The sequence below is a fragment of the Benincasa hispida genome, chromosome 8 (genome assembly GCF_027475165.1).
Source record: "Benincasa hispida cultivar pf3 chromosome 8, pf3_genome.v1.1, whole genome shotgun sequence".
In the NCBI taxonomy this organism is placed as follows: Eukaryota; Viridiplantae; Streptophyta; class Magnoliopsida; order Cucurbitales; family Cucurbitaceae; genus Benincasa; species Benincasa hispida.
The window spans coordinates 3,831,214-3,843,442 of record NC_143485.1 but is presented as its reverse complement, the minus strand read 5'-3'; the positions used below and the strand labels follow the sequence as shown (position 1 = coordinate 3,843,442).

General features: G+C 36.3%; 1 protein-coding gene and 1 long non-coding RNA gene across 2 annotated transcripts; one reads left to right on the top strand and one right to left on the bottom strand.

The window, feature by feature from the left end:
• Nucleotides 1–940: 940 nt before the first annotated feature.
• LOC120083890 (sister chromatid cohesion protein PDS5 homolog C-like) lies at nt 941–10,740 on the bottom strand. Its single transcript, XM_039039800.2, is given in 7 exon segments — nt 941–1,489; nt 1,686–1,724; nt 3,272–3,448; nt 3,540–3,743; nt 10,218–10,246; nt 10,249–10,341; nt 10,707–10,740. Coding segments are annotated over 7 exon segments (864 nt in total). The 3' UTR covers nt 941–1,201.
• On the top strand, nt 7,631–9,681 carry LOC120083891 (uncharacterized). Its single transcript, XR_005483579.2, has 3 exons — nt 7,631–8,420; nt 8,488–8,663; nt 8,757–9,681. It is a non-coding gene; the product is annotated as an uncharacterized LOC120083891 (long non-coding RNA).
• Nucleotides 10,741–12,229: the final 1,489 nt, after the last annotated feature.

The window sequence follows — 12,229 nt, the reverse complement described above, 5'->3', positions numbered from 1 at the left end:
AGAAAATGCAGAAGTTCCAATATTCATTATTTCATCACGTTTATAGGTTTTTGGTTATATATCATTTAAGTTTCACACACTCAAAACAAAGAACTTTGGACGAATCAGCCAATAAGTCTACAAGAAGCAGGACAAGCATTTCTACATCCTCACAAAATGCTTCACAAATACACACAAACGAATTATTGACCTGACTCCTAATCAGGAAAATACATAAACATCAGCAATTCTTGTATATATTTAAACAAAGACAAGTTGAATTACAACATACTAACTACGATGCATTGATGGCAATAAAAACAGAGTCATGAAGAACTTAATGCAATAATCACATCTTAGGTATCACATCTTGAGGCAAGGAGTGGAGTTGTGAACTCCTTAAGCCTACAGTATAAGAAGTTAATAAGTTATAAAATTGATATTTTTTTAGTAGGTTGAAAATGTCCTAAAATTCGCAGTTTGTAAACTTTGTGTTAAACATTCTATTTATCAAAAAATATTATTGAGTATTCTATTCAATAAAGTTGTTGATTTTGCATTCTATTATGAAAATCCAATAAACATATCCATGACTATAGTATGAATACTTTAACTTTATGTGGTGACATAATCAAGATCAAGTTAATAGTATATAACCTAAATGGTCTATAAGTATATGGATGAAATTGAGTATCTCATCCTGGTAACACTATTGGATGCGACCCATTTTGTATAGGTAATACAAATAGATCATTCATGTAGAGACATGTGAGTGGGGGCATCCTATGCAATGAGTTTGCATATAGACTGAATCATGAAATAGTCACTTTTCTTTATAACGACCATTTACGGTTAAAACTGACTATTTCATATAGTAACCTAGGATAACTCGATCTTAATCCTGAGTCAGCTATAAACTCCTATTTATTCAGGATTATCCTTGGATCTACATGGGTGAGAATAGTCCAACAAAACTGCTCAATAAGCCTTCCATAAATAACTTAAACCTTAACATTTTTTAAGAACTAGACAAATCACTATTATTTTTCTAATCGTTAGCTGAGGCATAGAGATTATAAGCCTCTATGCATTTGCAAAAAGGCGCAAGCCTCTTCCATGAGAGGCGTAAGCTTCTTATTGTTCAACAAAGGCGTAAATCTCGAGGCTAAAAGTTAGAGCGTTGCCTCGAGGCGAGCCTCAAGGCATAAGCCTCAATAGCTTTTTAAATCAATGCCTCAAAATCACTGGTAGTATCACTTTCTGTTTCTGCTGCTCTTTCCTTCACATTGCTAGCCTTCTCATAGCCCAAATTAGCAGGTTCAGGACTTTTGGGTGATTTCACCTCTTTGCACTGCTGACCACCATGTTCTTCCTTCTTGTTCTCCAAAGTAGAGATCGAGCCATCCTCACCCCCCGATGTAACTCCATTGCTCTTAACTAAATTATGATGTTTCTCAATGGTTGCGTCAACTCTCTCAGGTGTGGCCTCTTCTGTCGGCTTTTCTTCAACCTGATGGAAAGAGTATCATTTTACTCAATATTAGTTCAATGTGTTATATTTTGCATACCAACGTAATATGTTATGTTTTGCATACGTTATGAGCATGATATTATAAAGAACTGACTGTTCTAACAAGAGAAGAAATCCTTCTTAAAATAAAATCTGGAACGAATATGCATTAAGAAGCATTGTATGGTTGCATTACCTCATCCTCAGACATTCTAACTGACATGCTCTCAGCCACCTGCACGAAGTATCAACAGAGAAAAATGCAGAAACCATTACATAAAATTCATATTCAAGAGAAGATGTCATCATCACGTAAAGATCACTTCTGTCAAGGTTAAATTTATCTTATATGCTGACCCTTGGGAGTTGAATAGCATTTCAACAACCAGAATCTCAAGCTTAAAAGACCCAACCTCTGTAATACAGAAACTCGTAGAAAATTCAATATAGCAAATCATGTATCCTATAAATTTTAAACATGGGATTCAGAGATTGTATCCATGGCAGATTTGCATGGGATAAACGTTTGACACGGTTGGTAATATTATAAAAGATTCTAATCACTAGTCTGCCCAGCAAATAACGGAGAGAAAAGACCTACAGATCTTCATTTTTATCATACCCCATTGTCCTTCACACTTGCTAAGATAGGAGAGAGGAGCCCTACAGCCCTATCTTCACTTTCTTCTAAAACAGCCACATAATGGTCTCCATTGATGAAAATATATTCTATGGGTGATAATCTCTGGGTGAAGAACACTGTTAATAAACTTAAAAACATATTGGTTTAAAAAAATTAAGACTTCCAACTTGGCAACATAAAACCTGCTAAGTTCTAACTAATCAGAACAAGAACAAAAAAAAATACAACAAAACTACTGGGAAAAAATAGAAGCAAACTAATGGAAGGAAAATGCTAGACCTAAATTGAGTAGAAAGGCCTATAATTTTATAGACAAAACCAAAGTGGAGTGTTACACAAATGAGATCAAATCAGATAACAAATTACAAATTACAATAAGATTGTTTGGTGGTATGTTTTGAGTATCAGAATTTGCTTCTCTGAATCTTTTTACTTACTATTATTATTATCAGATCATATCAACTATTATTCTGCAAACACCAGGGAAGAATTGCTGTTACTGCTGTCATCTTAACTGTAGATTATCAGCAACTAATTGAAAGAATTGGCACAGCAAGCATATAAGATTACGGACATTCCTCTTCTCACTGAAATACCGAACCTAGTGCAGCGCAGCATCTACACTCAGGAACAACCAAAGAAAACTCTATTCCATATAAGAAGCCTTGAAAATATAACGGATATTCCTTTATTTACAAAGGTTGCCTACTAACCAACCCAACTACCAGCCCATGACACTAATTAACAAGGATTCAACAAATTAAACCTAATGAACAGTCAATAGTTATCCAAACTTATTACAATACAGTCAACTAATTCACCGCATTATATCTTTAATCGAGTTTTTCTTGCTAATCCTTCAAATGCACTCAAAACACCCAATATAATGGCCCATACTTTGCAGTTTGTTGCCCATGTTCTCTGGTATAAATCAATTTTCTGATGAAGTACAGAAGTCTAGTAGTATATCATGGAGAAACAAATTAATAGGAATTTGAAAGGAATTTGATTCCAAAATAAAATTTAAAAGGAAAAGTTAAGTAAAATTTAAGAGCACAGTTGTATATCACAACTGTGCTCTTATAAGTAAAATTTAAAAGGAATTTGATTCCAAAATAAAATCTAGTATGATACCTTACTGTCTTAAGGAAATGTTGGAACATCTCAATGATCAATGCATCACATTCCAAATCCAGCATGACCACACACGATCTGACCTTTGCAACAGTTTCAAGAATGGATGCCCTCTTTGCATATGATCGACTTGACTTGTCAGAGAGATTTTCAAAGGATGATACTATAAGATGAAATACCTCCTGAACAGCAGCATATATTAACTCTTCAGAAGTAAATTCAATAATTGGGAAATTGAGATTGTATCCACTCAAAGACCAAATCTCTAATTACCTTCATTTGTTCCTCACTGTAAGGGGCATTAGGTGCAGTGATCCTAGTTATTTCACTAATACATGCAGCAACTGAAATTTTGACATCAATATCCGAATGCTTTAGAAGCTGATCAGAAACCAGGGCTTTCAGTGATGGAGTGAGCGCAGTTTGCATTGATTTTGGAGGGGATTGTTCAACTTTTGCCAGCAAACTCTCAATTTTCTGCAATCAGGCAGATTATTGTGAAGTTAAAGAAACGTGCAAAGGGCTACCTATCATAACCACAAAAATAAAGATCCATATAGATAAAAATAAATAAATAAATACCAAGGACCCAGAAGGCCTACTTAGCTGCTAATAACTGCATTAGCAGGATGGAAAAAAACCAATGAGGTGGGAAAATACCTCATTAGACATTTAATGTGCAGTTTGAAGAATCAACGGCTTTTTTTAAAAAAAAAAAAGAGAAAACAAGACCTTTAAAGAGTCTAATGCTCAAAATTACAAGAAACAATATTAAAGGAAAATACAACAAAGGATAAAACGGGATTAAATGGAGAAGATAAAAGCACTCCAATTCAAACTAATATCCTAAATAGAATTGAAAGAGGACACAAAGAAGAAGCTAGAAGACGAGCTGAATCAGGGGAATTCATTCCCTATCGGATTTCCTCACTTCCAAAAAGTGCAACAAGAATCGCATTCTGAGCATTCGAGACTTGTGTCCAATTAATATTTGATGGAATGACATGACATCTAGGGGTTTTCTGAAGCAAAGCCATATAAAACTCCAAGATTTCATGCTCAATGTCTTTGAAGGAGAGGAGAGGTACCCCATTACTGAATAAAATTTCAGTAATCAAAGAGTGTTGCTTAGAAAATGCTCTCTCCTTTCTCCTCTCTCCTCTCTCCTCTTCCCTCCACATCATAGAACTTTCTTTTTCTAGCCCCGACCATCATGCCCCAGCCTCCACCGATTTCCCCTTCTTCCTCCATCATTCGGAAGATACATATTGACCAGAAAATTTTCTTTCTAACACTAATAGTTCCGGTTAACGGAAAACACTTCAAGCTCTTGGAACAAAGCCAATCCAACATCCACTCTGTCTTTATCTCGTGGAAATCACTTGAATGGTTAGCCTCCTTTTGTCCAATCTTTGTTCAAGGATCCCTGCAACCACAAATACTTTAGAAAGTTTATTGATGATAGTGATACTCTTTGGCTTGAAAAACACAGCAACGAATATAGATTTTTTGCCAAGCTTACCCTATTAGAGCAATCTGGCCGCTGCTCCATAATCCTTGTCCCTGCTATGGAAGACAAAAGAGGATGGTTTTCTTTCTTTTCCTTGGTTTCGGATTATCCTAGGAAGCCTAAATCAATGATCAAGACAACAATCAATACTACCATGCAAACTTATAAAGCAGATGTTCAAATAAGAAACATCCCCCTCTCCATGACCAATAATGACATTTCCCCATCAAATTCTAGTGGTTTATGTCTCTCTCCAGCCCCTTTGCTACCGCAGTTCGATCAGCAAGCTATGGTGGTTATTCAACGGTTTGCAATTACTGATTCATGGTTGGTTATCTGAGACTCTCTCCAATCTTATCTATCATCTTGATCTCGCTGTACTATCAATCCCATCTCTGATGAAAAAGCTCTGTCGCACGTTTATAGCGCAGATATTTCTCAAAAACTATGTGCCAACTTGGATTGGACTACCATCGATCCTCTGAAACTTAAATTTATCTCCCCACACATACCCTCATCTTTCCAACAACAAATGGTTGCATCATGTGGAGGCTGGATTGATGTGTTTCATCTCCCAATTACTCACTAGACCAAAGCCATCATTAGGTACATTAGTGATACATGTGGCGGATTTGTACGACCTTAAAATCAAACTGAACGTGGTTTGGTTCTTTCTTTTGCTCACTTGAAGATCAAGGAAAACAAGCAAGGATCTATTCCATATGAAACTCGTCTACCCAAAGAGTTGGCTGCACTCTGGTGAGAATTCAACCTGTCGATGCCGAATTTCAGGGACAGCAGCATTTCTCTCTCTCTCCACAAGGAAATAGCATTAAAGGGGTTGTTGAAAAAGTGGATCTAATTGAGTCTCGACTAAATGAAAAAGGCAAGTCAATAGCTTCTGAATTAAAACAGTCAGTTTCTCCCTCTCTCTCCCCATATCTTGATCCTTTGACCGAATCTCCTATAATTATGGAGAATATAAATCTTCCTCCTTTGACTGAATCTCCTATGAATATGGAGAATATAAATCTTCCTCCCTCCCTCTCCTTAAATGACCAATCTGTGGGCCCACCATCTGAACTTTTACCTCCCCCCACTTCAGCCGCAAGTCCTAGCCACATTACCTCACCTAAGTCAACCTCATCTTTTAGTTTCCAAAACCAGCATACCAACCCTTCCAACTTGGCCTCACCCTCTTTTTCACAATCTTCTCTATCCGCAGTCACTTTCTGTGAGGGCCCTACCACTTTACACACTGGTTCTCTAAACTCCACCTCAACCAACAAACCAGACCTTCCTTTTATCAGTTCTGATACAAAGAGTTATCTTTCCAGTCCCACCAAGGAAGATGAATTCATTGCTCAACCCCTTGATAAGGCCATATTTGGCGATCGACTAAATGATGCCAACCATTTGCCAATTCACTCTCTTCCCCCTCTTCTACAAGACTTGAGCCCCATTCAAAATTCCCCATCTACTTCCCCGATTAGCCATGGTTTCGACTCTAAATGTCCTTTACCCAATTAATCAACCGCCACCATCTTCTCCACCCTCCCATGAATGGCTTCTTTATTGTCCTTACATGGTTTATGTGTTATGGCTATTCCTTCTATCCTTCCTCCTAATCCCAAAAAAAAAAAGACCAATACTACTAGCAAAAAACAAAGCTTCAAAGGGAATCACAAGGCCTTTTTTCTTCAATTCACTATCATAAATCTGCCACCTTGGGTATTAAGAAGGGATCATTTGATGATCCATGAAATTCCTCACCTGGAATGTCTGCGGTCTTAATTCTTGGTGGTAGCGTGCTTTGGTTAAGAAGCTTATTCAGCAACATAACCCTGGTATTGTCCTCCTACAAGAAACAAATTCATCATTTGTTGTTTCCTCATTGATTAAACCCATATGGAGCTCTTCCTTTATTGGCTGGACTGCTTTGGATGCTATTGATACGCCAAGGGGTATTCTTATTTTATGGAGTGAGCCTGATTTCTCAATCCTCGAGGTTATACAGGGTCACTTTTCCATTTCAATTCATGTATCATTAACTGATGGTTTTTCTTTTTGGCTTTCAACAATTTATGGCCCTTCATGCTTTTCGAGCTAATTTTTTGCAAGAACTTGGATTTAGCTAGTTTGGGAAGTGACAACTGAGTTATTGGTGGTGACTTCAATGTCACTAGATGGTCTTGGGAAAAATCAATTGATAGAACAAATTCCTCTCGTATGCATGCCTTGAATCAATGGATATCTGATTATAAATTACGAGATATTCCTTTGTCGAATGGTTGCTTTACATGGTCAAGCTCTGGTCTTATACAAAATCTATCTCTTCTTGATTGGTTTTTGCTTACTGAGAATTGTCTTTGTAAATTTGGAATAGTTACACTCAAGCGATTGGATCGCATCACATTTGGTCATTTCCCATCAGTCTTATCTTCTGGCAATATTGATTGGGCCCTTGTCCCTTTAAATTAGAACTCTTGGCTATATGTGCCTTCTTTCCGTTCCTTGGTGGAGAATTGGTGGAATTTCCATCCTATTGATGACTGGTTGGGCCATGGTTTTATGTTGAAGCTTCAGGATTTGAAAATTATTATTCGTGATTGGAATAATGCTCAGTGCAATGCTGTTAATAATCTTCCCTCTCTTGTCTTGAAGTTAATCAATTTAGATGAACTAGAAGATAAAGGTGCCTTTAATGAGGATCAACTAATACGGCGCACGCCCAATAAATATACAACTTCTTTAATTTTTTTTTCTTTTTTTTCCGTTGAAAAGAAAAATACTCAAGAGAGACGAAATCTAACCCCTAAACTCATGAAAGGGCCAATGAAATGCCATGCCTGATATCAATTTGATTTTCAATCATATCCTAAACAGTCGACGGTTTTGCATGCATTTTCAATTGAATTCTTCATCTTCTTCGTTCGACTCCAAATTCTACAACTTTTGTTCTTCCTTGCTTTCTTTTTCAATTCTTCGTCTTCTCATGTTCTTCTTCTTCTGACATGATCAGGAGCTTCTGTTTTTTTTTTCTTCAGTAGACTTGTCTTCTTATTCATTTGACTGCATATTCGGTTGATTTGTTTCAGTCTTTCTTCTTCAGCTTCTTTCTTCTTCGACTTCTTGCTGAGTTGTTGGTTCTTCCATGAGTTGGGTTTTCAATGAAATGTTTCTTTTATAAATCATTTTTCAGAGGTTCTTTAATTGAATCTTCAATTTAAATCATTAAAATGTAAATAATAGTAATATTATTATTTAATCTTTTGTATAATAAATTTGAAACATTAATATTTTTATATTTTAATTTCTTTCAGTTAGTGGAGGGCAGATTATAATTTCTTTTTTTATTGTTTTCTATTTCTTTTTTCTTTGAAACCACTTAGATGATTCTGATTTCATTTTCTGGTGAGATTTCTTTTTCATATTTATTGAGGCGAGGTGTGATATTTCGACTTTTTTACCATTTAGTATTAATCTTGCAAGGCCTTGACGGTCTATGTGACTATATATAAAAATTCATGCCATCTGTAAATATATTTATATTATATTATTTATTTATTGCCCCTCTCATCACTCAAGCGACGCCTTTTTGTCATCTCTCACCTGGAGGCAATCATGGGACTTTTCGTCTTGAGGTACGACTTGCACTTTGAAAATATTGCTCTCTCTAGCCTTCCAACTTATTATTTGTCTTTGTTTCAGGCCCCCTCTTCTGTTATTGGTTGCCTTGATAAGCTGGTTAAAGATTTCTTTTGTGAAGGTTCTCGTGGTGATGGTGGCTTACATAATGTGAATTGAGTGGTTTCTCAGCGCCCTCAATTATGGGGTGGTCTTGGCATTGAACATTGAAACTATACTCTTCTTGCCAAATGGACATGGTAATTCTTATCTGAGCATGATGCTTATTGGGAGGAAGCTCATTGTTGCTAAGTATTATTCCTCTGATTCAATTTGATCCTCACCTATTTCAGGTGCTTCTTCCAAAGCTCCTTAGAGGTATATTTATAAATTTACCAATCTGATTGCCAATCGAATTAGACGCCCTACAGGTGATGGTTCTTCTACTCTGGCATGACTCTTGGCTAAGTTATGGTGTCCTTGCCAACACTTATCCAAGGCCCTTTCGTCTTGTGCAACAACCTAAGTTTACTATTGCTAATGCTTGGATCTCTTCTACATCTGTTTGGAATTTGAATTTGCGTCACAATCTTACTGAGTTGGAGATTGTTGAATGGGCTTTATTATCCCTTCATCTGGCATATGTCCGCTTATGTTCCTCCCTTGATGCTTGGTTGTGGCCTCTTGATCCTTCTATAGGCTTTACTGTTAAATCTCTTATGACTGATTTGGTGGGTGATATGGATTCGATTTTGACTGACCTTTATTCAGTGATTTGGAATGATAGATATCCCAAACAGATTAAAAATCTTTTTTTGGGAGCTTGACTGGGGTGCCATCAATACTACTGATCGTTTGCAGCGACGCATATCTCATATGTCTCTTTCTCCCTCTTGGTGTCATATGTGTCATAAGCATGCTGAGTCGCCGGTTCATCTTTTTTTCCACTGTTCTTTTGATACTAATATTTAGGATCTTATCTTGCCAACTTTTGGTTGGTCTTTCACTTGTCCTAATAACATTTGTGATGCTTTGGCCTCTATATCAGTGGGTCATCCTTTTGGTGGTACTAAGCAAGTGATTTGATTGGCCTTCATTCGTGCGTTCCTTTGGTGCTTATGGGGTGAAAGGAACAGAATACTTTTTAATGATACATGTTCTTCTAGTGCTCGGTTTTTAGAACTCGTTTTGTCTATTGCTTTTTCTTTGTGTAAATTAAAGTACCCTTTCAATCACTTCAGTTTATCTTTTTTAGTCAGTAATTGATGATCTCTATTGTAATATCTTTGCTTAGGGTTCTCCCCTTATACTTATCAATAAATTGTTTCTTTTACCGAAAAAATTTCGGTAATCAAATTAATTTCAACGTGAAAGACAAATTTAAAAGTCGTAGTTAGAAATCTTAAGAAATACTGAACTGCCTGACTAGTCTTAAAAACATGAACCCTCATTACATTAGGACCCATCATCCACATTCCTGGGAGTAATCCCCTCCTTACAAATTCTCAGAACATTCACATAATCTTAAGCAATTCCCCCCTTAATGGTTTTCAGACATAAATCACCCTACCCAACAGTATCATTCCAGTAAACTTGAATAAATATAAACCAAATTATCTTCTAATTTAAGTCTTCCTACTTGAAATCTAAAGCTTCAGATACATTAAAATATCAGCGTTATAATAAGGTATAGCAAAATAAAATTCAAAGACAGCATGGAAAATTCACAATCCCTCGAAAAAATCCGATATTGAAAAACAAAAACAAAAAACAACCAGCTGAAAAACAAAGAGAAGAAAAACGGAATGGCTTACATCGAGAAGAGGAAAAAGTTCTTCACTCAAGTAGGGGGGTCGACAATCTTATTGCTAGCTTCCAAAAGCTGTTCTTTGACATCCTTGTCGGAATACCAAGACGCCGTTAATGCTCGATTTTTAGCTTAAGATCCCAAATCCTTCGAAGTGGGGAACGGTTCAGTTCAATTGAAGTTCATGGAAGCAGAGAAGCCCACCGAATCGGATGGGAATGGGGTGAAATCAAATAGAAAAGGGAGGGAAAGTTCACTAATAACTGCACCGATAATCTAAAATATTTATGAGATTTGATGGTTTGGTTTCTATATTCGACTGAAAATTTTAACACCTTTCGAAAAAGTAGAAAATATATTTTACAGTCGTATAAATGGTAAATAGAATGGAAAATTTCACAAAATGACCCAAAATCCAAAAATTTTTGTATGGATGATCTCTTCCTAAAAACTTTTCTATCATTGACCTTTTGCCCATGTGAAATTCCAAAATTACCTCCAGTTTTTAAAAACCCTTCAGATTGCACCATATTTCTTCTTCCTTCAACGATTTCTTCAGCCCTTCATTCAATGTGCATTCAATACAGCACCAACATTCCACCAAAATATTTATTCCCAACTAATATTCTTCTAATAACATTGAAGAGAATGAAACGTCACTATCAGTATTCACTTTCTGTCTAACTCCCCACGAAATTCTCTCATTGTTCTCTCGTAACTTTCTCTCAGAGTTTCAGCCCAACATCTTCGTTGATCATTTCATCGTCAAATTTAGTCCACATTTCTTCTTCCTTCAACAATTTCTTCAACCCTACATTCAATGTACGATTTCTTGTCCCAGATCGCATTCATAATAAGTGTCATTCAGCATTAAATTACAATAAATGTTTACATATTACTATGCTATCATTTACTATGAGATCGTGTATAAATTACTATGTGATCGTTTATACATTACTATGCAATCGTTTATACATTACACTATACAATCGTTTACTATGCGATCGTAAACAATCGTATAGTAAATTATAAGCGATCGCGTTGTAATTTATACATGATTGTTTAGTAAATTATAAACGATCATGTAGTAATTTATACACAATCGCTTAGTAATTTATACACGATCACATAGTAAATGATCGCATAGTAATGTGTAAACATTTATAAACGATTGCATAGTAATGTATAAAAGATCGTTCACTTATCAATGATTTGTTTATCCCATTGTAGATCAATGACACTACTTCGCATCTTTGTACGATTTGGTGGGGATTGGGATGAGTCCAGAAGAAATTATTTTGGTGATCATATGAAAGGTCTGAAAGTCAGAAATGATATAATAGTTAGTGGATTAGTGAGTATGATGCACCAACAACTGAATATCAATCCGGATATGTTTGATATACACATCAAATGTTGCTACAACTATTGGTCCCGGCTCCCCCAATTGACATAGTCGACGATGAAGATCTTAGCTTCTTTTTAGAAGGTATTGATGCATTCCGGATGCCGTTATTTGTATCAGTTACACCTTGCGAAAGTCATGGAGTACACACGGACAATATGTATCAGCATTGTAATCCAACCGATCAATCCATTTCAACCAGTCAAAATTGTGGGTTTGCAACCATTCTGACATTCAATATTCATACCATGTCTTCACTTGATGATCATATTGAGCCATATAACTTGGGGGATGACAAAAGTGAAGCTTGGTTTGGTCAGAACAGTGAATCCAAATGTACTTCACAATTCGATACTGAACATGGATATGGACAATCTTCAGGACTACAAACTTCTCCAACACCTAACATCCATATTCCAACCCCACCTGCTCCCGTTCCACCAGTTGTGATGCCTTCGGTTCTAATGCATTCCACCATGCCAACCGAACCATTTGTTGATATACCCACACCATCAGAGGGCCCATCGTATGACGACTTCATCACAATACCTTATGACTGTTTGAATGACAAGGATATAAAGGTCGGTCAAATTTTCTTTTTGAAATATGATTTT